Genomic DNA, 24,528 nt, shown 5'->3' with positions numbered 1-24,528 from the left:
GGACCTTGCACTTGGCCTGGTTAAACTTCATGAGGTTGGTACGGGCCCACCTCTCCAGCCTGTCAAGGTCCCTCTGGATGGCATCCCTCCCTTCCAGCGTGTCGACGGCACCACACAGCTTGGTGTCATCGGCGAACTTGCTGAGGGTGCACTCCATGCCACTGTCCACGTCACCGACAAAGATGTTGAAGAGGGCTGGGCCCAACACGGACCCCTGAGGGACGCCACTCGTGACCGGTCTCCACATGGACATCGAGCCGTTGACCACTACTCTCTGAGTACGGCCATTGAGCCAATTCCTTATCCACCGAGTGGTCCAGCCATCAAACCCATGCCTCTCTAGTTTAGAGAGAAGAATGTCGTGCAGGACAGTGTCAAAAGCTTTGCACAAGTCCAGGTAGATGACATCCGTTGGTCGACCCTTGTCCACTGATGTTGTCACCCCATCATAAAAGGCCACCAAGTTGGTCAGGCACGATCTGCCTTTGGTGAAGCCATTTCTCAGACTTGGTCTTCATTCTCTTTTCTGTTTTTTTTATTAGTCCATTATTCAACATCATTCTCAACCTTCTCAGCTTCTATCTTTTGTCCTTTTATCAGTTACTCTGATCAAGTTGCTTTGTCTATAGTATATTATAATTAACCAACTGTAAATTATATGAGCAGGTTGACTTAAGTCACTGGCTTCTCTTTGCTCATACTGCTAAGCTAGGTGGGGTTTTATTGCCCCAGGAATTCAGTTCAGTCAGTCAAGAAGCATAGACATCTTCAATGCTAGCTTCTTTCTGCTGTGTAATACAGGGGATTTGTATCTTTACACAAAACCTCCACGTTAACTGCTGCAATGGGCGTAAACTCACTTCCTCCTTTGCAACAACAGTTAATTATATATCTGATCATAAAGGGTACATACAGATACAGTCTGTTACATAGAATAAATGGAGCTCTGGAGTTAAGCTTTTTATCTTTATAAAATCTCGTACCGCTTCCTACAGTAGGAGATAATTACAAAAGCATACGTTCCATATAGCTGTACAGAGTATGTTGTATGTTTCTTCTCTGAATTTCCTGCTGGTTTTGTCTTGATAGCAATAGTTAACTTTTCTCCTTTCTTCTAGATATTATTTAAGAAAGTACTGAAAGGAGAGGTTACTCCAGACCATCTAATAAAAATGAGCCCAGAAGAACTGGCTTCCAAAGAACTGGCCGCTTGGAGACAGAGAGAAAACAGACACGTGAGATTTGTCAACTTATGTTGTTTAGTTGACTGCCTAAGCGTATTTAACTTCTGTTTTCAGGTTAAGCATATGTAGAAAGGACAGAATGCGTGTTGCACGTAGCAACTCTGACTAATCAGGAAGATCTCTGGAATTTACTTAGTATTAAATACCCAAAGTGGTTGTTAGGACAAAAGCAAAAGAAGTGTAGTAAATTCCTGCAAAGGGGAGACCATGCATTTTCCTTTGCCATGCAGCTTTGTTGCTGCTTGCTCGCTCTTTCTTCTGTCTCAAGAGCAAAGGCTGCCTTGTCCTTATTTCCAACAAGATTTTAAAGGACTAGCTGACGCTTTAAAGACACCAGTTTCTTAAAAAGGGAGAGACAAACCAAACTGAACTGGTGTTGTTTGACTTACATACTGATGGAGTGTGACCATTCACTCTCTAAGAAGTAAACCTGAAGCTGAACACCTGATCTGCCAGGCTGAAAAGCAGTCTAAATGGTAAAAAAAAAAAAAACACAACAACAACAAAACCCACAACAAAGTGTAGGAAGTTTGTTAGGTTAGTTAGAACATTACTTTTCTTGAAACAGAAAGTCACACTATATTTATAGCTGTGTTGACAGTTAGGAAGGAGAAGCAGGAATATAAGGAGCTGTATTATTTTTATAGAAGATGCCTTTTTCTTAGATATTACCCTGTTTATTAGGCAGTTAGCAGCTGCAGTTTATCACTCATCAGACTTAGAAATGTCCAGTTTACAGCATCGGGTTTTCTAGCTTACAAAATCTGGATTTGCGTTGGCAGAATCTTGAGTATTTATATGCCACTTCATAGAACTGAAAGGCACAAAATTTGAGGAGTGTTAACTGGTATCCATTTTGTGTTTGGATTTTATGATACTAGGAATTGTGGGTTATATCAGATGACTTCTGATAAAAAATTAATGAGTTGGTACTGTAACATAGAATAGATGGAAATTCATCCTTTTGAACTCTGCGTGCTCAGAATGAAAGAATATCCAGTGATAACTAATTCAGTACAGTGGGATGCTGTTTTAGAGACTGCAATTTGCATTGCAACATTAATTATTCCTGTTTTTTTCTTTGCATATTGTGAATAGACCTGTTTGTGCATCATGACAACTTTTTGCTATTTCCTATGCAAAAACAACTGTTGAATTACTTGATTATCTCAGAGTTGTTTTGAGAGCCTAGAAAGGCATGAAAAATTTGTTTATTTTGTAGCTATCTAAAGCGCATCTTTTATAGTACATCTTCATTACGTTTATTTTTATAAACATCAGTAAAATACTGAAAACATCAGTAAAATACTGAAAACAGACCATATAAAACAGTATTCCACTGCTACAACTTCAAAACAAAAGCATATGCTGCTTAAAAATTACTGAAGGGTCCTAAATATTTCAGATAAGTATTTAAAAATTTCTAGAAGTTGAAATGGAATGCAAATGTAAAGTAAATATCAGGGTATTGTGTCATTGTAACTTTAATGTTTCTGTTTAAGCACAACTTCGAGACTGTTATTGACTAATTTTTTTGAAGTCTCCCCGGTGTGTTCAAAAGTAACTGTAGGTATTTGGCAGACAGATAAAGCAATCACAGAATCCTTGTTTCCTTTTGAAACCAGGCTTGAAATATTGGGGACAGCCAACACAAACTGTTTCTGGTTTAAGAAGTAGAAAAGTACTTTCAGAAGCAGTTTAGAAATAATAGTTTATGTTTCATTTTTTGCGATAGAGCAAAACAGCAGTGCTGATCAGAATTAGCATATCAATTGCTTTAGGAATACATTTAAATGTTTTTATTGAGGTAGAACATTAGGTTTATGTACTCAAAAACAAGGTCTGGAAAGATGATACAAATCTATTTGTATTTATGTCTTGTATTGTCCCTATTATTATGGGAAAAGTGCTGATGCATTTTTTATCTTTAGCTCTTGGGAATCAGAATTACCTATCTTAAAATTTAGTGTTGAAGGTCTGCCTTATAACTTGTTTAAATACATACCTGATAAGTACTTCCTGCGCTGTAGATGAAGTTTGACCTGCTGCTTGACACTTGCAAAATAAAAATGTTTCTTTTTTCCCCAGAGGATTTCCTAGTTGCAGTCCTATATTCTGTTGTTATATTTGTGGATTTCCATTTTTTTTTTTATGTGGAAGTAAATATATGCAACTTCCTCTTTTTACAGACAATTGAAATGATTGAGAAAGAACAGAGGGAAGTTGAAAGAAGACCTATCACAAAAATTACTCACAAAGGAGAAATAGAAATTGAAAGTGAAACACCAATAAAAGAACAAGAGGAAGTTATGGAAATTCAGGTAGAAAAGGCAACACAGCAATACAGCGTATTTAGGTCATAGATAGTATGGTTGTAGTGGTTTGTATATGATTTTGTTACTCAGATCTGTAATTATATGTTAGGTCTTGTTTGAGTTTAGTTTTTCTTTTATCTTTACTGACTTTCACTTCTGGGCTGTGTGGTTTTGTTGGTGTCCTCTCCCCCAGGTTGTGTCCGTGACTGTATGATTAATTTTGGCAATAGTAGAAAATATTCTAAATCTTACCAAAGAGATATTTAGGAATACCAATTCATTCTCTTAATACATTTGTAGATTTCGTGATAGCCTTTTAGGCTATACAGCTGAAGGGAGGGTTTTACAGCTGAAGGGAAGAAAATGCTGTAAAATATTTAAGTAATATGAATAGCAATATTAGGAATATTAACAGAGGAAAAAAAGACTAACTGAAATGTGTTTGACTTTTCTTAGGAACCTAATATGAAGTTATTTGAGAAGTCAGAGGAAGCTGAAAAAGATAAAGAAGTAAACGAATCTGCATCTCCAGACACCACAAGTCAACATAAAAATCATCTCTTCGATCTTAACTGCAAAATCTGCATAGGTAATTTTGAACAGCACATCAAAATAAATACATTATGCTTGTGTAATGCTTTTTGGTCATACATCTCAATATACCTCAATAATGTAAATAAATGTGTGGGGTTTTTTTCCCCCTAGTGTGCTGACAGAGGTGTGAAAGCAGTGTTTTACTTCATCATTTACAAAAGATGCAGTATTGAAGTGACAGGCTGTTGGCATAAAGTTGTCTTCTACTTTAAAAAAAAAAAAGACAGCTGCAGAGAAGGAACTCTCTTTAATGAGTGTAGATGCTATTACTGGTTCCTCATTTCTTTATCCTATCCCATTACAGTGGCTGGCAATATCGATGAATAATGTTGTATAAATATATACAACGTATAAATTTGTACATTGTGTAAGTATGTATAAAATGTATAATTTATTTATCCTATCCCACTTCAATGGTGATACGTAGTATTTATGGTGCGTCTTCCGTATCTTCAGAGGAAGTCCTCTTTAGTTTCTTTAATAAAAATAAAAAACATTGCAATTCATTCTCTGCAGGCCGAATGGCACCACCTACTGATGATATTTCTGCAAAAAAAGTGAAAGTGTCTGTTGGAGTTGCACGGAAGCAGTCAGACAATGAAGCAGAGAGCATTGCGGATGCGCTTTCTTCAACATCAAGTATTTTAGCTTCGGAATTACTGGAGGACGATAAGCAAGACTCATCGAAATCGTCATTCACACCTCTCCCAAAGTAATATAAACTGTAGAAACAATATTTTTGAATGAAAGATGTTATTAATCTTGTTAAGTCATGATGACTAAAGCTAAATTTTTTTAATGCCATTTCATTAAGCCATTGGTGCAATTGAAGTTGTATACCTCCTTAGGAATGAGGTTCTCTGCTGGAGTTAATGATGCTCTGTGTTTATATAAGTAATGCTACATATGTGGTTGTGATTACAAATTTCTAATTACCGCGTTGTCTTGTGGGGAAGAGTAAACTGCCTTGATTTCTAGTGCAGCAAGGCCTAAAAAGATACATGAGTTCATATTAAATAAGTCAGAAAATAGATTTCATATTGTATTTTGCTATTAAGAAATGTAATATGTACAGTGCTGCAATTGAATGAGAGTGTGTGCATGTATAGAGCTAGGGAATTTGAAATTGCTCTGAAAAGAGCTTTACACTGATACATCTGGATAGTTTCAAATCTCATTTTTGTAAAAGTTACAGTTAACAGCAGATTGTTTGATGTTTTGCCATATTTGCTCTCAACTCTCTCTTAATTTTCTTCCACACTCTACTATGCCACCCACTGAAGAGGGAATCACAATTTATGAGGCTGTTTTTTTCTGATTTGAGGAAGGAGTTTCTAGAAAAATGACTCCCAGTTATTTAGAATTGACCAGAGTTCATGCTGCAATTCAGCCTTTATCAAGACAATGTGATCCTTTACCAAGGACAGTGGACTTTTTTTTTTTTTTAATAGTTTACTGAAGATTTGAAAAAGTAATTTCTGGTGTAGACAGAAAGACACATAGGTTACTGTGTTACCGTAACAACACAACATCTGGTACTACTGGGCAGCTAGCTGAAAACTGCTAACAGCATGCCTAGAAAATTCCGATAACAACGTGCTGGGAAACACTGAAATATGGCTGTAACGTTTTCCATGAGGAAACCCCCAGGCTGAGAAACATTCTCCTGAAATTATTTAAGTCTTTCAGTTTATTCTTTGCTGCTGCTTTATTGACAAAACTGGGGGGTTTTTTTGAACAGGTGATTTGAACCTGTTTTGTACAGGTGATGAGGTTGGAATTTGGGAAGAGGCACCCACAGAAGCAGTGAAAGTGATGCATGGGTGAGAAGAGATGCAGGGCCAGCTTGTGGGGCAAGGGAAAGGGGAATGCAGGTATTCAGGTGGTGGACAGACTGTTGCAACAAAACGTAGGAGCTAGGAAAGCAGAGTTAAGATAGGCCAGCAGGTAGTATGTTGTCTTCTCCCCGCCTCTCTGTGGCAGGGAAAGATCTTACTGGATCTACAGCACCTATGTGTGTTTGTGTGTCCTGTTCAGTAGCATTTAATAACTCTTGGACTAAAGTTCTCCAGTCTCAAAAGATAACAGCAGTGAACTACCGTGCTGCTTATCTGATGGTCCTTCATGTAACAGATACCTGCTCCACTGAAAAGTGAGAAACATGGTCTGTCTCTTTTCATTGACCCGCAAATATGCTTAACTGAAAAAGAAAATTCTTAATGACACCTAATTTCTTTTACAAAGAAATATTATGATTTGCATGATCTTGCATGATAAATCATGTTCTAAACAAAATGGCTTTTTGTTTGTGGTTTTTTTTTTTAGGTCAGAAACACCTGGTACTGTGGAATGTGAAAGTCTGTTTCTGGCACGTCTGAATTTCATCTGGAAGGGTTTTATCAATATGCCTTCAGTGGCAAAGTTTGTGATTAAGGCTTATCCAGTTTCTGGCTCTTTTGAGTATTTAACAGAGGTATTTATATTTACTGCAAGAATGAAAAATTCATTTATTAACTTTAATGACTTGTTTACCTCGTAGGCTAATAATAGTGTAATGATGAAAGGCAGTGAAGCATCATCGTTGTGCTGAGTAAAGTGTTTGTGGGAGGACATGGATTAGGCTATGTATTTGTAAGTAAAGTATTCTTCAGTTGTCCTGCATGGACCCGTGGTTCATCAAGGTTCAAGTTCTTAGACGTATTTTAAGATGTTTTGCTGTCTATCTCACTGTAAGATGTTTCTTGAGGATGAGCAACAATATTTCCAGAGCTGGTTTGAACTGGTTTTTGTTTATTATGGAGCATCTTCTGTAGTATAAAATAGCAGGGAAAGATAGGACAAAATTTTCTACTGAAATAACCACTTTGGTGGCATCCATTATTACAGGTGGGAAAATTGTAGCTTAGTTTTGAATTCAAAGCATTAAACAAGTCAATACCAATTTTTGGAAGAGAAATGTCTACTGGTAGTTTCTCTTGACAGTGCTAGAAGTCTTCTCATCTTCTACAACAGAAACCTGTGTAACAGGGTTTGTGGTGGGTTGGTTTTTTTTGCCTATCTGGTGACAATTCTGGTCCTAACATTCCATTATAAGGCTAAATAGTCCCTAAAAAAACCCCAAAAGTTTATGTAGTGTTTGTTCTCTCCAGTGTCTGAGAGGCAGGAAAAGGATGCAACTGCTTATAATAGTTGTCCCCATGGCATAAAATAAAGATTGGAGAGCTCATAAAGCTCCATGTTACTTCTCACCAGTGACACAGGATGCATCAGCTTTCTAATTAAAAGGACTTAGGCCTTTTATTAATGGAATTATCTTTGCTGTAAATCTTCAGTGAAGTGCAGGTCACTTAAGGATAAATACTGAAGGATTGTTTTATGAATATGATACACACGTGTATTGGTTATGTTTTTCCTTTATGATGAAAATTCTGCAAGTTTATTACGTGCCTTCCTAGGTGTGGGACGCTCATAGCAGTTTGATCTTACAGATAACTTGAGTGTTATCAGAGCACAGTACAGTTATGTTTGCAGTTATGTTACTAAAATAAGTATTTCTGGAGAAGGTATAAATGAGCAGTATTGAGTGATAACTAATTTAGTACAGCTCATTAGCTTTTCACTGAAAATCCTAATTTAAACATCCAAAATTTGAATGTAAATTAATTTGTTTCTACTGTCATAACTTCTGCTGATGTTTTAAAAATATAATTTAAGAACTATAAGAATTAAGTATGTTTTGAATATGTGAAATGGATGGTATATAAAGGATTTACCACAATTTTTATGTTGGATTCGGATATCTGTTGTCTTTTTCTCATAGGATTTACCGGATAGTATTCAAGTTGGTGGCAGGATATCTCCTCACACTGTCTGGGAGTACGTAGAAAAAATCAAAGCTTCGGGGACCAAGGTAAGAATTTTACATATTGAAGGCTTACTGTTTAGTATACATCCTATTCACCCTAAAGATATTTTTTTTTTTTTTCCCAGAACGTTTGTGAAATAAGTGGCACTTTAAGGATAACTGATGGTTATGTTGAGTGGGATGGATGGCAGCTGATGGCGTTTATTTTCTTACTATCTAATAACTGTTCTCTTAATATCTAACTATTTTCTAACTGTCTAAGGTTACTATCTAACCTTAACTTGTCATTTGCTGTTTGAGAATACTTTTATTGCTTTGAGACAGTAACTCATCATGAAGATTTGGACACCACTTCACATGTCTCAAGTGTTGCTCTTCAGTTTCAGTTCTGTTACAGTATGCAAAACCATCTCAGTGGTCCTCTGCTAGACTTGTCTCACTGTATGCTGGTTGGCCTTGCACTGAGGAGCCCAAAACTAGATAATGTTCTCCAAGTGCTCTCTCACAAGTGCTGGGTAGAATGGAATAATCATTTCCATTGGCCTGCTGGCTGCTCTGGTTCTGACACCCAGCATGCAGTTGGCCTTCTTGGCATGAACACATTGTTGGTTCACCTTCAACTTGTCCACCAGGACCTCCATGTCCTTTTATGCCAGGCTGCTTTCCATCCAGTCAGTGCCTCGGCCTGTCCTGCTGCATGGGGTTACTTCATCTCAAGGTGCAAGATTCTACATTTGCTTTTGCTGACCTCCGTGAAGGTCAGCCTGTTTTTTCAGCCTGCTGAGGTCCCTCTGAATGGCAGCCCACGCTTTTCAGCATATTGACCGCTGCCCCTAATTAGGTGTCATCTCAGTTTTGCAGCGGGGCTCCTGTCCCATCTTCCAGGTCGTTAGTTAAGCCATTAAACAGCATGAGCCCCAGCATGGACTGCTGAGCTGGTCATAATTCTGGGATTTGAACGCTGGTCTTCCCCTAGTGTTAATGGGTATCTCGGACACAAAATAAAGCTTTCTAGTAATCTTAAGGGTGGGAGGGGAATAATTGCTTGGAAGCTGCCATGCTTCCCTAAATCTTGTTATTTAGCTGACTGATAAAATGTTGGCTTTTTTGTCAGGCACTGTAATACTTTTTTTGATAGTAAACGCTTTTTATTTGTTTTCTCCAGTTTTCCTTAATTATTTTTGGCCCCGTTACTGCTCCTTCTGTCTCCTCTGTTTTTCTCTGCGTTCCTGGGGAGAATTCTTTTTCTCCTTCTCTGAACTGTGCTTTTAAACAAAAATCAGTCTCTAAAACAATTAAAATTTCATAGAAAAATGTATCTAACCATCTTTTTCTCTCTCCTTTTTTTTAACAGGAGATCTGTGTAGTTCGCTTTACTCCTGTAACTGAAGAGGATCAGATATCCTACGCGTTGTTGTTTGCCTATTTCAGCAGTAGAAAACGCTATGGTGTCGCGGCCAATAACATGAAGCAAGTGAAAGATTTGTACCTCATCCCTTTAGGTTCCTCAGATAAAGTCCCGCATCATCTTGTGCCTTTCGATGGGCCTGGTAAGTACAGCTTGGAATTTGGAACTTAATCATAACACTACTTAAAAAGTTTGCAGCAGAAATGTAAGAGAAAATTAAATGTAAAAATGCCAGATACTCAGTTCAAACACATCATGAGTTTTCCATAATATTACATTAGCTTCCTTGAAAAGACGTTAATTTCCCATTGTAAGATTATTCTGATACTTTAAAGTATTGTTGTCGAAAAAATTACTGTGTGTAACTTTTGTTTCATGTTTACTACATTATTCCTCTAAGCCAGGTGACTTTGTAGGTTACAATCTCAGTAGATTTGGTGATGCAAGTGAACAATGGGTAGTAGTCATAGCGAGTTCCAAATTGGTACTGTAACTTTAAAATAGTATTTTTCATTATTCGAATGTACTAATTCTTTTTTTCTCAAGTGTTCCAAATTTCCTTAAAAAAAAGGACAATGGAAATTTTTAAGAACAGGTGGGCAAGGAAGAAAAGATCCTGAAACCGCTCTCAGTTGTTCTGCTTACACCTGAGTTATTTTGTATCAATTTATTTTGGTTACAAAAATTTGTGGCTGATTGCTGGATCAAAAACTGGCTGGACAGTCAGGCCCAGAGAGTGGTGGTGAATGGAGTTAAATCCAGCTGGCGGCCGGTCACCAGTGGTGTTCTGCAGGGCTCAGTGTTGGGGCCTGTTCTCTTTAACATCTTTATCAATGATCTGGATGAGGGGATTGAGCACCCTCAGCAAGTTGGCAGATGACTCTAAATTGGGAGGTAGTGTTGATCTGCCTGAGGGTCGGGAGGCTCTACAGAGGGACCTGGACAGACTGGATCAATGGGCTGAGGCCAACTGTATGAAATTCAACAAGACCAAGTGCTGGGTCCTGCACTTGGGCTACAAGAACCCCCTGCAGCATTACAGGCTTGGGGAATTGTGGCTGGAGAGCTGCACAGCGGAGAAGGACCTGGCGGTGCTGGTCGACAGCCGATTGAACATGAGCCAGCAGTGTGCCCAAGCAGCCAAGAAAGCCAACGGAATCCTGGCATGTATCAGAAGCAGTGTGGCCAGCAGGAGCAGGGAAGCGATTGTCCCCATGTACTCAGCACTGGTGAGGCCACACTTGGAGTACTGTGTCCAGTTTTTGGCCCCTCACTTCAAGAAGGACATTGAGGTGCTGGAGCGGGTTCAGAGAAGGGCAACAAAACTAGTGAAGGGTTTAGAGATCTTGTCCTATGAGGAGCGGCTGAGGGAGCTGAGACTGTTTAGTCTGGAGAAGAGGAGGCTCAGGGGGGACCTTATTGCTCTCTACAATTACCTGAAAGGAAGTTGTAGGGAGATGGGGGTTGGTCTCTTCTCCCACGTTATGAATGACAGGATGAGAGGGAATGGCCTCAAGTTGCGCCAGGGGAAATGTAGGTTAGATATCAGGAAGAATTTCTTTACAGAGAGGGTTGTGAAGTATTGGAGCAGGCTGCCCAGGGAGGTGGTGGAGTCCCCATCCCTGGAGGAGTTTAAAAACCATGTGTTGAGCAACATGGTTTAGGGACCCTGACAGTGCAGGGTGAATGGTCGGACTCGATCTTGAAGATCTCTTCCAACCAGATGATTCTATGATTTCGTCTTTCGAGAAAGGCAGGGTTGAAATGAAAAGAGGATGAGCTTCAACTCATAATTTTTTTGCAAGAACCTAAATTGTACAGAACAAAATACATAGCGAAGAGAGAGTTTAAGAGTATACCTTGAAACACAGTGCCTTCCTGCAATGACAGAAGCATTTTGGAAAGGAACTCTTGGTAAATCTTTGGAGAAGTATGTCTAACACAAATCGATTAGGAGACTTTGTGCTTGCAAGTGTGCTGTTTACTTTTTTTTTTCTCTTATGCTTTGCTACCGCTGTTACCAGACTGTAGCTGAGTTAGACTAACAGGATGTTTCACTTCTGTACTTATGTGACTGGATGTCCTCTATAACCATCTCATATTCTGTATTTGGAAGGTATAGTGGGTGATAGAGTACCTAAAGCAATTTTAATTTGCAATGTTTGAAGTAATAATTTTTATGTTGGAAATACATTTTTTGATTAAATATTTTTGCAATGTATGCTTTCTATAATATATTTTAAGAATATAGGGGTTATTTTTGTTAAAATTATTGCCTTAGCCAAAACATAAGGAGATGATAAATTGCTGTTACAATTTTTGTACAGGGATTGAAATACATCGACCAAATTTATTACTGGGATTGATAATTCGCCAGAAAATGAAGAGGCAGATTACTGCTGTTGCAAGCGTTACCAGTAGTTTTGTGGATGAAGCTTCTGAAAGTACTTTGACTAACTTGCCACCAGAGAAGAAAAGCAAGCCAAACAAACCTGAAGTCTCTCATCATGAGTTGGCACTAGAAGAAGAAGAAGAAAATGACTTTTTTAATTCCTTCACAACTGTGCTACACAAGCAGAGAAATAAACCTCAGCAATCTAATATAGATGATGTTCCAGCAGTTACTGAACCATTGGTGGAAAGTACCAAACATGAGCCACCGAAGCCTCTCAGGTTTCTTCCCGGAGTCCTGGTTGGATGGGAGAATCAGCCTTCTACTCTGGAGCTTGCAAATAAACCCTTGCCAGTGGATGATATTCTCCAAAGCCTGTTGGGTACGACAGGGCAGGTGTATGAACACGGCAAGTCAGAAGCGAGTCCCAGTGAAGACATACCCTTACTAAATGAACAAGCAACCTTAAAAGAAGAAAACATGGATGTTACTGAGGTAACGACTGAAGTTAGCGAAGCAAAGACTGGTTTGGATGATCTGCAAGAATCCACTAACGCGGCTGTAACTGCGGATGCAGCAGCTCTAGGGACCTCAAGTTCTGCAAGAAGTGCTGGGTCTTTGACAGGGCTGAGTCTTAAAGGAAAACCTCCAGATGTCTCCACAGAAGCATTTTTAGCAAATTTATCTGCTCAGTCACAGAATGAAGAAAGTAAAGAAAATGACCCAAAGCGGCAGTTACCCGACAAGGATAGCACTTCACAGGAAGTTAAAAGGACCACAAATTCCAGCTTTTCTTCTTCCTCATCAAATTCAGGGAAAAAACCCAATGAGAACAACGTTAATGTGGGCTCTGCTGAAGGTACCACTGCTAATACCTCTAAATCACCACCATTTATTAATCTTAAGAGAGACCCACGACAGGCAGCTGGGCGAAGTCAGCAGACTAACGCTTCGGAAAACAAGGAAGGAGACGTCAGCAGAAACGAAGACCGACAGAATGCTTCAGGAAATGATCAAATGGAACCAGAAAATAAACAGTCTTCTGGAGAAGCGGAGTACAGTTCATCTGCAGCAAAAGCAGATAACGCAGGTGCATCGCAAGCAGAAGATACGAAACGCTCACAGGAAGACGCGCTGATGCAAAACGTTGAAGCAGTGAACTCCTTTAGAAGAGGACCAGCAGCAACTTCATCTCATTTTGAAACGGAAAACTCTTCTCGTTCTGAATTTATTTCCAAAGTCCCAAGCCCTGTTACAAGCGGCAGCTTCTCATCTGTTAGACCTCCACAGCAGAATTTTCAGCATCCTAAATCTAATCCACCTGGATTCCAGTTTCAGGCTCCTGCACCTCATAACTTCCCTCCACAAAACAACCCTATGTTTGGATTTCCTCCTCACCTACCACCTCCACTTCTTCCTCCTCCAGGCTTTGGCTTTCCTCAAAATCCAATGATGCCATGGCCACCAGTAGCTCATTTATCAGGTCAGCCACCACACTATGCTGGACCCATTGCACAAGGGCTACCGGTGGCTCACAAACAATCCAGGTTTTTGGGGCCAGAAAATTTCTTTCAGGGTAAAGACAGTAGGAGACCAGAAAGACGCCACAGCGATCCTTGGGGCAGACAAGAACAGCATTTGGAGAGAGGGTTCAGTAGAGGAAAAAATGATCAACATAGACAGAGATTTTACAGTGAATCCCATCACCAAAAGAAAGACAGACATGAAAAAGAGTGGAACAACGAAAAATACTGGGAGCAAGATTCTGAAAGAAATAGACGCAGAGACAGAAACCAGGAAAAAGAGAGAGAGAGGAAAAGTAGAGAGGAAGGACAGAGAGACAAAGAAAGATTGCGATCTCCACACAGTGATAAGGCTGCTGATGGAAAAAGCCCCAGAGAGACTAGAAATCCAGAAAAAAAGACGGAGAAGCCTAAAAGTGAAGAACAGGCGCAGGAAAAAGATAAGGAGAGGGAGAAAAGCAAAGAGAAGCATAGAGAACGAGAGGGTGAAAAGAACAGAGAGAGACATAGGGACCACAGTGACAGAACTAAAAACAAAAGGTAAAAAAAAAATGCAGGCAGTCTTTTAAAATCCTATTTAAAGAAACTGTTAGAGTAATGTCATAAAACTTTGTATAAAAAAAAAAAGCCTGCTAGGATTGTGCCATCTTTTTTATTCAGTGTTGGTGTTTTGCAGAAACAGGTCTGTGTTTTGGTACCACTCGATGTACCAATACTCATCCTTTTTTTTTCATTGTACCAACTATCGCTAGAAGTAGGAGTTTAATATTTTTAAAAATTTTACATTGCTGTATATTCAAAATTTTAAAGATTTCTTTTATTAATATGCAATAAAGGCTTAGAAATTTTCTTAGCTGATAAAGTTGGCTTTAGTCAAGTCTGCAATATAGTTGCTGCCTTTGGTAATTTGTGCTCTCTTCTGTTTTAAGATGCTCTGATAATTTTAAAGGTGGATTTCATACAATAACTTTCTTTTTAAATTGCACTGTTTTTAAAGACTGTAGCAAAGCCTCAGAATCCACACACATTACAACAAAATACAATATGCTTGGTGGTGTGAAGAGTTTTTGGTTTTTTTTTTTTTTTTAAATTATTCAGTAGTACAATAAAATAATTCAAATGTGTTTCATTAGTTTTTCAAGTATTTCCTAAGCATCTGAAGCAGTCTGTGACCAGAAATTGGAAGGCTGAGCTGCTCGAATGTTATTGCTTTAAACTGCACTTGTTTTAATGAGAAAGCATTTTAACCTAAATTCTTGAAAATATGATTTGTAGTAGTAAATTCATTTCTCCCACCATTTCCCATGCTTCAAAAACTTGAATACCTAAGCTTGTACATTACTTTGTGTTTTACTATCCTTTTTACTGTAAAATGTAAATATTTTAAGGGATATTTTGATTCTGAAACGATAAAACTTTCTCACATACCGTGTGTGTTTGATTTCATAGATGTGAAACCGTAGGCTGAATGGATATAGCAGGCCGAGTAACAGAACGCCACATTCATTGGATACTTTGTGGCTCGGTCGTTTGGCGTTTCTGGGGGCGAAGAGGGGGAAGAAGGGCAGAGGGTGTGTGTACCATTGGGAATTCTAGTAAATTGGTACTTTGTAGCGACTGTCATCCACTGATGCTAAAGAAAAAGCACCCCCCCCCCCCCCCCCCAAAAAAAAAAAAAAGGCAAACCAGTAAACAAACTAAAATCTCCTGCATTTATACTACTTAAAATACACTGGTCGTTTTGCTGAGTCTATCAGAAACAAAAAAAATATTCCACTATATAAAGAAAAACTTAGGTTTATTGTTCTGATTTGCAGTGTTTTGTTTTTCACTTTGAGTACATGACCCGAGGTGCGCTTTGCTGTAGAAAATCCTCCTCTTTCCAGAAAGGCCTTTTCCAGTTTAACACCACACTAAGTGTTACTTTTAATTATGAATACGTTTTGAGGTAAAATTTCATTTGGGTACCTTGCAGGTAGCTTCATGGTCAAATGGACTACAGTTAAAAATCTTACACTGAATAAAGGGAGGGGGCAGTAGGCTTTTATTAAGTAATGTTTCTTAGACTCATGGTTGAGAAGATTCATAAAGAAAAAAATCATCAGTTTGTTAGTAACTAGAAGCAATATTTAAACTTTTATAGCATGATGACATGATGTGATTAGTTTAATCTTTTCCAGACTAATTCAGTGGTCTGTATAGCAATGGTGCCACAGACTGTATCTGGAAGTATTATGCATGTGTGGTGACATTTAAATATTTACACCAGGGTTCTTTAGGCATAGAAGTGCTCCAAAGCATTGTTCTGGTTTTCTGAGTAGGTTTCAAGTCAGCAGCTCTGCTTGTGGAGATTTTCTTTGGGCCTGTTCAAAGTGATCTATTCCCAGTCCACTGGTGATCAGTCTTTCACATTCACATCCATCTGTGCTCTAAAAATAAACTGGGAGCAATGAAAACTGCAACTGTCTGTATGGCAGGGAGGGGAATGCTTTCTGCCAGAACTAGCAGAAATAATTTGTTTGGAAAGAATATGTAAGTATTTTCCAGGTTTGTCAAGTGCTTTGCTACCTACCTCTTGTATGTGGAACCCAAAGAGAGCCACAGTGAAACAGCTTTTGAGGGAGAGTTTTGTTAAGAGTTTAAATTAGCAAGCAGCAACAGTTTCCAGGATTTGGTCCTGGAATCTGAGTTAGTGCAATGGGAATAAATCCTGCTGCCACGGGAATAAAGGATGTTGTCTTCTCCATTGCCTCCATTCACTCTCCTTCCAACAGTCGTGTTAGCTGGAAGTGCTCCAGTTACTTGTTTTACTCTGAATCACTGCTGAGGCCACAAAAAGCAGTGTGTGCTGATGAGGAACTGGCAGTACACCCGGAGCCCCAGAGAGAACGGATAAACCCTAAATACTCTCCCTTCCCCAGCATCACATGGCCATAAAAGGCCCTCCTAAGAGAAACTGGAAGAGGAGAAGCATCTGGGGCCAGCTTGAACGCCAAGTGGGCCTCCTGAGCTGCCTGTTGGGAAGAGGGGAAGAAGCTCTATTGCATCATGCTGATCACTTGAGGGCTCAGAGCGGCTGAGGATGATAGAAAGAACCTCACAAAGATGTTTGCAAATCCTTATTAAAAGATCTCGGGGTAGTTCCATCACCCCCTCCACCTTAGTTATCTGCAGGTCACTTGTAACTGACTTGGCAGTACATTCATCGTGGTTGTGTGGAAAGTAATGGGTGTCACCTGGTTTTACTGTGCTTATTGTCTCTGCTCCACATCTGCTTTATGGAAAAAAAAAAAAATCAGAAATAGTTACTTGTTTCTGATCGGTACCCACTGAAGACTTGTATTTGGAGAATTTCCCTGCAAGGAGGTGATGGTTTATTGTGTGTTTTTGAGCAATGGTAAAGTAAAAAAGGAAAAGATAGGGATCAATCACTGTTATTTTTATTTAAGTATTTTACTTGTACAGTAAGCCAGCAGTCGAATGAAAAACGTAGATACCATCATAAATCTTTTGTTTAAGCACATTAGAATGTAACTCGATTTGTTTTATTTTACTGCTAACGAAACTAGAACATAACTGAGCTTTTTCGGAAGGAAGAGAGTTTTGCATTTATATGTTAAGAGCTCTATTTACTTTTGAGATTAAAAATTCATGAAAAATAGAGTCACAGGAATTCAGTTTACTGTGGCCAAAACCTTTTGGCTAGAAAAACTTCAAAATCTCAATTAGGGGCATACAAGCCAGAAAAGCATAGCTAAAGCAAAGCAGTTACTGGACTTTCTAGTTTTTAAGCTGTTGGGAATAGAGGTTATTCATAGACAGACTGCCATGTTCCCACATTGTACTTGTGAATTGTTAAAACAACTGTTCATGCAGTCAAACAGGGGACAGGTCTGCTGGAGAAAAACAGCAGGAGGCATATTTTATATCTGTTCAATTTTAAAGTAAAATACCTCCTCTGCTCTTAAAATCATTCTTCTTTAAGTGTAATATTTGGGTGTGAAGCCAGGTTTAAGTTCTGCCATTTTACGTAAATGCATATGTGGTGGGTAGACTCAGCAGGGAAGGAGAACAACTTGGTCACCTTTGTGGAATTTCAGAAATTCTCATTATAATCAACAGATACTTTTTGCCCCAAGTACACCTTTTCTTTCCTCCCAATTTCAGCTTTTACGCTTGCCCTTAATGTTACAAAATCATAAAAGAGAAACTCTGCATTCTAATAAAACGTCCATGTTTTGGAGAAACAGGTAAGTCGTCTGTTCTCACAAAGCAATGAGTAATTAACACTGGAGTGACAGTTGGCTTTATAAGCTACTTACTACCCATTTGTCTACAAAACTATTTCCAGCACAATAAAGAAAAAACCTGCAGACTTCCCCATTAGTAATTTTATGAGTAAAAGATCTGATCGCATTTCATATATGCTATTAATAAGATTAAAAAAATCCAAAGGAATGGGGGACAATTTTATTAAGTGCTCTCTTATGTGGGTTCCTGAGTCTTACGCTACCAGCTAACACAAGAAACAAGGAAAAGGAAATTCATCGCTTTTAAAGAGTCTTTAAACAGTTTTTCAATTAATTTCCGTAATTTCCATTATAAACATTATACCCTTCTGCTTTCATTAGCGGAATCTTCTTAGAATCTTGGAAGAGCACAACATCTTTAATTTTACCAACAAATTCCTTCTGAAAAAGCCCTGTGGTGACTATATTGACTCTCCTGCCAATTTCAAACCCACCAAAATAGCAAACGCCACCGTAGTTTAAAGCAGTGTATCTTCTCTGTGGATCAATGTCTTCAAAAAGAATTAGCTCCTCATCAAGATACACCTTAATACAAGTTTGGTTTTGAACTACTGTAACGAAATGCCATCTTTCATCACAACAGGTGAAGTATCTGCTATGAATCAGAGGAACAGAGATTCTTTCTCCAAGATTAACCACAACTTTGAGTGTTCCATTGGCAAGCCCAATGGCAAGGAAATCATTATCTTCATCTTCACCTTTTCCCATCCATACTATTAAGCCTTCAGTTTGACCAGTAGTAAAATTTACAGAAATGCGGCTATGCTGGAGGTCTCTTTTTCCATAATAAGGATCTATGTATTTGATGTAGGAGTTGCCAACAAACTTAGCTGTAAAAAATTTGATCTTGCTATCGCAGTACTTACCTGACCAGCCTAGTGCGCATACACAGACATACGAAAACGAAGTAGGCTGAGGGATACAGAGAGCTTGAGACCCACACCTGTTCTGTGAACAGTGAATAGATTGCTCACATGTGCTCCCTGTCCACTCTGCTGGGCAAGAACAAGAGAAGCCCGAGTTTTCAACTTGACACGTTCCGTTATTTTTGCACACTGCGTACCCGCAGACTGTTCCGTCGCAGTCACCGATGTTGGCTCCCCCTTTGGGATCAGTCACGGTAAGCTTCAGTTCCCTGTTGTTTATAACAATTTCCCGTATGCAACCTGTGAAACTTGTGGGTTCGTTTTCTACTGCCATTGAGTTAACGAGGTTTAAGGAGGACACTCCTCCAACGAAAAAATCTGTGTGCGTGTCCAGCGCATTCATTCCAGGACTAGCTTTTTGAGTAATGTTGATACCATCCAGGTCCAGGTAGCCTTCGTTACCAACTCTGCCTGCTTTGAGTGAATGCCATGTATTTCCATTTGCATGGACCTTCTGAAAGGTCTGTAGGATGACAGTCTTGTCTCCAAGATTGTAGCGCAACTGTATAAATCCATTTACTAATGATATACATAGAAAGTCACCTGCAAAAATACAGTATGAATTAGTTTTACTTTTTAGAGGCAGCAGCACATTGAACAGCGTATCCGTAATCCTGATACTTTCATGCCTGTGCTTCCCCAGCTCAGTCACTTATTTTCAGTAGCCTTGTACCGTCATCGTACCTAAATCATACAAAGGGAAATGTTCCCTCAGGAGCTTGCCGTGGCCTTTTCTTTGTCCCTATTATTGGAAACTGAGCTCATTTTTCCTTGGAAGTAAAAAGCCCAACCATCTGAAAAGCTCTGCTTTGGTGCAGAGACGAGATAACTGTGAGGTAGGAGGAAACATGATCACTACCATCCAGGGAATGCGAGTTGGTGTTTCTGTGAAAAAGAATAAAGTTTTGGCCAAGTTACAAATGCCAGAATACTCTCAATTTCCATATGCTGAATAAAGACTTGATGGATTTGTCAGTTTAACGCACTGAAGGTTTGTCCGCACCAAACATCCTCTGCTTTCCCTGAAGCTGCTTTTGCAGTGGGGATGTTTTGGGTTTAATCACCGGACAGCTGTAGGAACATAAAAGCTTTTTTGAATCGTTCTTCTGGAGACCTGCATGACAGGGCGTTATCTTTTCTTGCACTACCGGTGTTTCTGGCCTTACAGGCAGTATAAAAGGGGAGAGAGAATCACTTCGAACTATACTTACAAACACGATGAAGAAAAGCTGGGAAAGGTGAGGGAACGGGAGCTGGAAGGAAGGTACGTAATTAGCGCAGAGATAGAGTCTAATAGGGGAGTATGACAGGTGGCAGGAGAGAATGCAAATGAAAGTCATGTTTTCAAACTTTTTGATGTTTGCAATTTAACTTTTTTTTATACTGCTTTTGGAAATAGTAGGCATAAGGTGTTGGGTTTTTTTGAAGTAAGCTTATCAATTAAATTGATAAGTATGTTTTTTGCATTTGAATGTAAGCTTTCTCTCCTAATAGTTACCAGTAACTTAAGTTTCATGTAGTATTTTACTAATGAAGGAATACTTTTTAAATTTGGAAAGTACAATTTCCTTAAAGATTGAGCATTCCTAAGGGCGGACCTGTTAGTAGAATGATGAAGTTTGCTTTCTTGGGGGTTTAATTTTTGAGTGTTTCTAATCCTTGAATTCCATTGCTTTTACTGAAGTTAAAAATTAATGGCTTAATTTACTGGAGGCTTATGAAAGTTACTAAAATTATACCTCTCTTTTCAGTAATTGTTCAGGTTCCCATTCAGGCAGGGTGGAGATGTTTTAGTTGCATTAGTGGCTGTAGAGTGTGTGCTTCGTGCCTCATCTTCCCTGCCCCAGACACCCACAGGAAAATAAGGCGGCTCTTCCTTCGCTCAGCTCCAGTCCAGCGATGGCAGAGCACTTCCTTCTAGCTCGCTAGTTCCAGTTGAGATCTTTTCTACTTAACCTGTTTAGAGTTCTTTTTTAGTACCTACTTTTTTCAGAAAATGAATGTAATTCTCTTCACTTGTGGTTTCTCCTGCTCAGTGATGTGCCTTTAAGCTCGCTTAACTTTTCAGTGCATAGTTTGAATGTGCTCATCTCATTTGAGCAATGTACGCAACCTGCTTGTCTATTTCTTTTATCAGGACCTCAATCCTAGGGTAAGAAAGGAGCATCAGGAAAAGTTTCTGAACTCCCTCTTTGGCAGCCTTCACTGCCCGCTCCTACCCAGACATGCAGGCTTGCCTAAGGACACGAGTACTCATTCTTCACTGTCTAGGAAGGAGAGCATCTGACAGGGTCGCTTGCTCATCTGTCTTGTAATCAAGAGCTGGAGAAGCTGGAAGTTCTCCAAGACTTCCTGACCTGCAGGGAAGTTTTTTGGCAGCTTTGCACATTTGACAATGATCTGTCTGAGATGACGTTAGAGAACAGAGTTTCAGTGATGTCTCGGAAAAAACGGACACGGTTTCAGCCGTTAGTCATAGCGGCTCTGACTCCAGCCTAACCATGTCTGTTGCTGATCGTCTTGCAGTCAGTTTTGGAGTCTTACTTAGTCTTACAACAGGAGCAAACCTGTGTTACTGCATCTGCTATCTACAGTGTAAAGGGAGGTTATGGCTGAGTACTCTGGATTATATTTGGCACAGATTTGAGGCTTCTCTTCAAATGGGAGTAACTTCCTTTTCTGCTAGTTGTGAACAAAAAAATTAAACTTTCTAATTTCAGCTCTCCCTGAGGCTCTCAAGGCACTTTCTTACTCCTTTGGTTAGATCCTCTCTTTTCACAGATGACGTGGCTGTTTTAGTCTTTGGCAAGAACAGCAGAGTGTTGAGATAAAATTTCATTATGTGGACATTGATCCCAGGGTTTAGCTCAGTATTTCTCCATGAAATTTATCATGCCAGAGGTACCGCTTGGGGACAACTGGCTGAAAACATTTTAGGACTCTAACTGTGTGCTCAGTGTCCATGAAACTTCCTCTCAAAGTAAAGGCAAATTACGGGCTTGTCTTTGTTCCTCTTCACTTTAGCAACCAGTGACATTTTCAACAAGGGACCTCAGTCTGCCCTGACTCTGAGGGACAAGTGGCACAGCTGAAGCCTGTGCAGGCCTATACCATCATAGGAATTGCATCACCATTTTAAACGAATGGCATCCTTAACACTGGATTTCTCCTCTCAGCAGTCCTAGTATGGGAGACCATGAAGCAAAGCAGTTTCCACTGTTTCAGTTTGAGCATGATTCCAACTTGTCCCATATGACCCTATCTGGCACCGAAGATCTTTCTGAGGGAGTTTGCTTTTGTTAAGCATGAAGGAGATGACATCCTCAGTTTTTCCAGGACTAGACTTTATAGCTGGTCCCTACTTCGTAGAAAATACGACCTACACACAGGACACATGACTTTGCTTCCAGCTTTTCAGATTAGTGTCTCATCTCATGTGGACTATTTATCCCCATCAGTAGTGTCACAAAAAAGCAGAGAAACTCCTGAGGTAGGCACTCAGTCATTATTTTGTTGTGCACGCAAGACTTTGTCCAATGTGCTGGATGGTGTGCAAGGAACTGTAAGGCAATCTGTCTCAATAAGGTTGAATTTTCTTTGGAAATAGGCCATCGTAGCTTAGCTGTGGCTTGAAACTGCAACATGTCAAGACCCTGGATGTTGGAACAAAATCTTCAATGGTTACAGCATTCAGTTCTGTTCTGGTGCACCTTCCTGCCCCTGTCATCTTCCTTGTTGCAGGAAAGTAAGAGGATACTTTTATAGTCCAAATGCTAAAAGACTGTTTCCTTGTCTTCTCAGAGGAAGGGGATTTTGTAGCAGGTGTTGCTTTAAGGAAGGAACTGTTCTGGACTTAAAATAGCACAATTTACTTGCAAACCCTAGTTGAGGGTTTTAACCAAATAGCTGAAGGTCAAAGTTGCTCCACTTCAGGGTGGATTGTCTCTGTTCCATAGTAGAAGCCAGCACTGCAAAACAGATGTCAATTTTTCTTCATCACTTTAATTTTCAGGTCTTCATTATGTGCACAAGTCTCACGTGCTCCCGTATCAGATGTCAGCATTCCCAGAAGCCAGGTCAACTCTATGGCCTGAGCAGTCAGTTCCTAAAACTGGGAGTTAATGAAAAGTCTCCTGTAGGTACATCCGACTACTACTGTGAGATCTGGCTTATCCACGATGATACCTGCTTCTGTGACTTCTTGGGATGGATTTTGAATGCATCACAAAAAATTTCAGCTTACCACTAGTCTGAATAAGTATGTAAGCCTGTAAGCAAGTTGGTTACAGTCACACAGTCAAGTTTTAAATTCTCTGAAGTGATGACAATGCGCTTTCATGTTCAGTCTTTATCTAGGCTTGCAGGTGTGTCTGTACATCGCCGTCTTGAGAGGGCATCATGCTTAAGCAGCATCAGGTCACCATGTTTTTATGTTACCGCAGGAAACTCATCTACATCGTAATGTGTCAAAGCTCTGTGCGGTTTTAAACGTATGCTAGGAATGCCGCGCTCTATTTTGAGATGTCCTGTTCGTGCCAGAAGCGTGACCATGCGTAACAAATGTGTTACATTTACACAGCTGCGTTGGGCAAAGATCTCTGCAGTACTGCCCTCACTATCAAATCTGCCTAATGCCGATATATTTCCTAGGAGGACTGAATCAATGCCAGAGGATCTTAGGCTGACAGATCATGGGCAGGGAGGATATCCTGGATAGTATTTTTAGCATTTCCCTTTCAGGGTCTCTTTGCCACAGTGACTCGAAGTCTACCCTGGTGCTCCGCATGTATGTGTATAAGGCAAAGCCTTTATTACCTATCGGAGTACTTGAATTTATTCCTACGCTTCATTGCAAATTGGCAATAAGGAATTCCCACTGGTTTTGAAGGCCAAAGGAGCTTCCAGACCATCCTTTTAAGTAACTTTGGAAGCAGCGGATGCTGTCTTTCAGTCAGTGGTGTTCACCTTTTTGATGCTGTTGTCATGTCCCCAGCGATACTGAGATGCCAAGTCTCTCTAAAGGCTCCCAGTTTGCTCAAAACTCACCGATTAGTTCCTGGGCTGCTGAAGGTCTACATTCCCTTACAAAGACTCACAAGCCATCTGCTCCTTGTTGATTTTCTCGTCATGTGTTGCTAAGCAGAAGCCTCTATGCCATGATATTCTGCTGGGGACAGGCTTTGATGAGCTCAGTGCTTCAGCAGCTTCTGCAGGGTAGGTTCCTTAAGAGCTCAAGGCACTGGTTTCCTGGTTACAGAACACCAATAGTCTTGGTTCCTTCAGCATTTCAGAGCCCTGAGACAGCATCTCTGGATGTATGTTTGCTGGCCTCAGTCTATGCCTTCTGCTGCTTTTATCTCACCTTTCCTTCTCTAGTTAAAGGCCACAATGCCAGTTTCTACCATTGTGGTATTGGGTAGCATTTTTCCCCTGCCTCTTCTTTTTTCAGAAGCATTTATTGATCATTGGCACTGTCTCAGTGACAGAGTGAACGTTTGAACCTTATACTCTTACAAGCAGTAACATTCACAGGAATAATTCACAGTTAATGAAAGGCAACTCATCTTCACTCTAAGTTGACCCCTGTAAGCCACCATAATAAAGTGTCTGTGTCTCCAACAGTATTATGGCCTCTTGTTGGCATGATGCATCTTGTAACCATCATACCTCCAGATGTATCTTTGCTCACTGCTCTTCCCTGCCTTGCTGAACTCAGTTCACATTGCCTCCTTTTTTCATCATCCTGTTCTTCGCAGTTTTCCTTTCACCCTGGTATCCTGTATGATTTTCCATGGACCCAAATCATGTCCTCTTACGCTGTGACCCTTTATGTATTCTTCCAGGAGCAGAACTTTTCTTGTCTAGTAGGGGTTGAAATAGGCATGCCAGCCTCCAGCTGAATGGCTGTACTCTATGGCCAAGGAATGTGATGCACTGTGGTCTCCACATGA

The 24,528-nt window shown here is 39.8% G+C and overlaps 2 protein-coding genes across 2 annotated transcripts in view; one reads left to right on the top strand and one right to left on the bottom strand.

The window, feature by feature from the left end:
* Positions 1-14,769, top strand: part of PHF3 (PHD finger protein 3) — a 59,694-nt gene extending 44,925 nt beyond the window's left edge. Inside the window, exons 9-16 of the mRNA XM_086631355.1 lie at positions 1,119-1,235; positions 3,434-3,565; positions 4,016-4,148; positions 4,670-4,865; positions 6,479-6,626; positions 7,974-8,063; positions 9,373-9,568; positions 11,754-14,769. Of these exons, the coding sequence (XP_086487481.1) occupies positions 1,119-1,235; positions 3,434-3,565; positions 4,016-4,148; positions 4,670-4,865; positions 6,479-6,626; positions 7,974-8,063; positions 9,373-9,568; positions 11,754-13,885 (3,144 nt within the window). The 3' untranslated portion in view covers positions 13,886-14,769. The remainder of the gene's footprint in view (positions 1-1,118; positions 1,236-3,433; positions 3,566-4,015; positions 4,149-4,669; positions 4,866-6,478; positions 6,627-7,973; positions 8,064-9,372; positions 9,569-11,753) is intronic.
* A 3,152-nt stretch (positions 14,770-17,921) lies between these two features.
* The window catches only part of EYS (EGF-like photoreceptor maintenance factor), a 55,644-nt gene continuing 49,037 nt past the window's right edge, over positions 17,922-24,528 (bottom strand). Inside the window, exon 9 of the mRNA XM_086625295.1 lies at positions 17,922-19,120. Coding sequence (XP_086481421.1) covers positions 17,922-19,120 — 1,199 coding nt within the window. The remainder of the gene's footprint in view (positions 19,121-24,528) is intronic.

The sequence above is a fragment of the Tauraco erythrolophus genome, chromosome 2, assembly GCF_009769465.1.
Source record: "Tauraco erythrolophus isolate bTauEry1 chromosome 2, bTauEry1.pri, whole genome shotgun sequence".
NCBI classification, from domain to species: domain Eukaryota; kingdom Metazoa; phylum Chordata; class Aves; order Musophagiformes; family Musophagidae; genus Tauraco; species Tauraco erythrolophus.
This window is presented reverse-complemented; position numbering and strand designations above follow the sequence as displayed.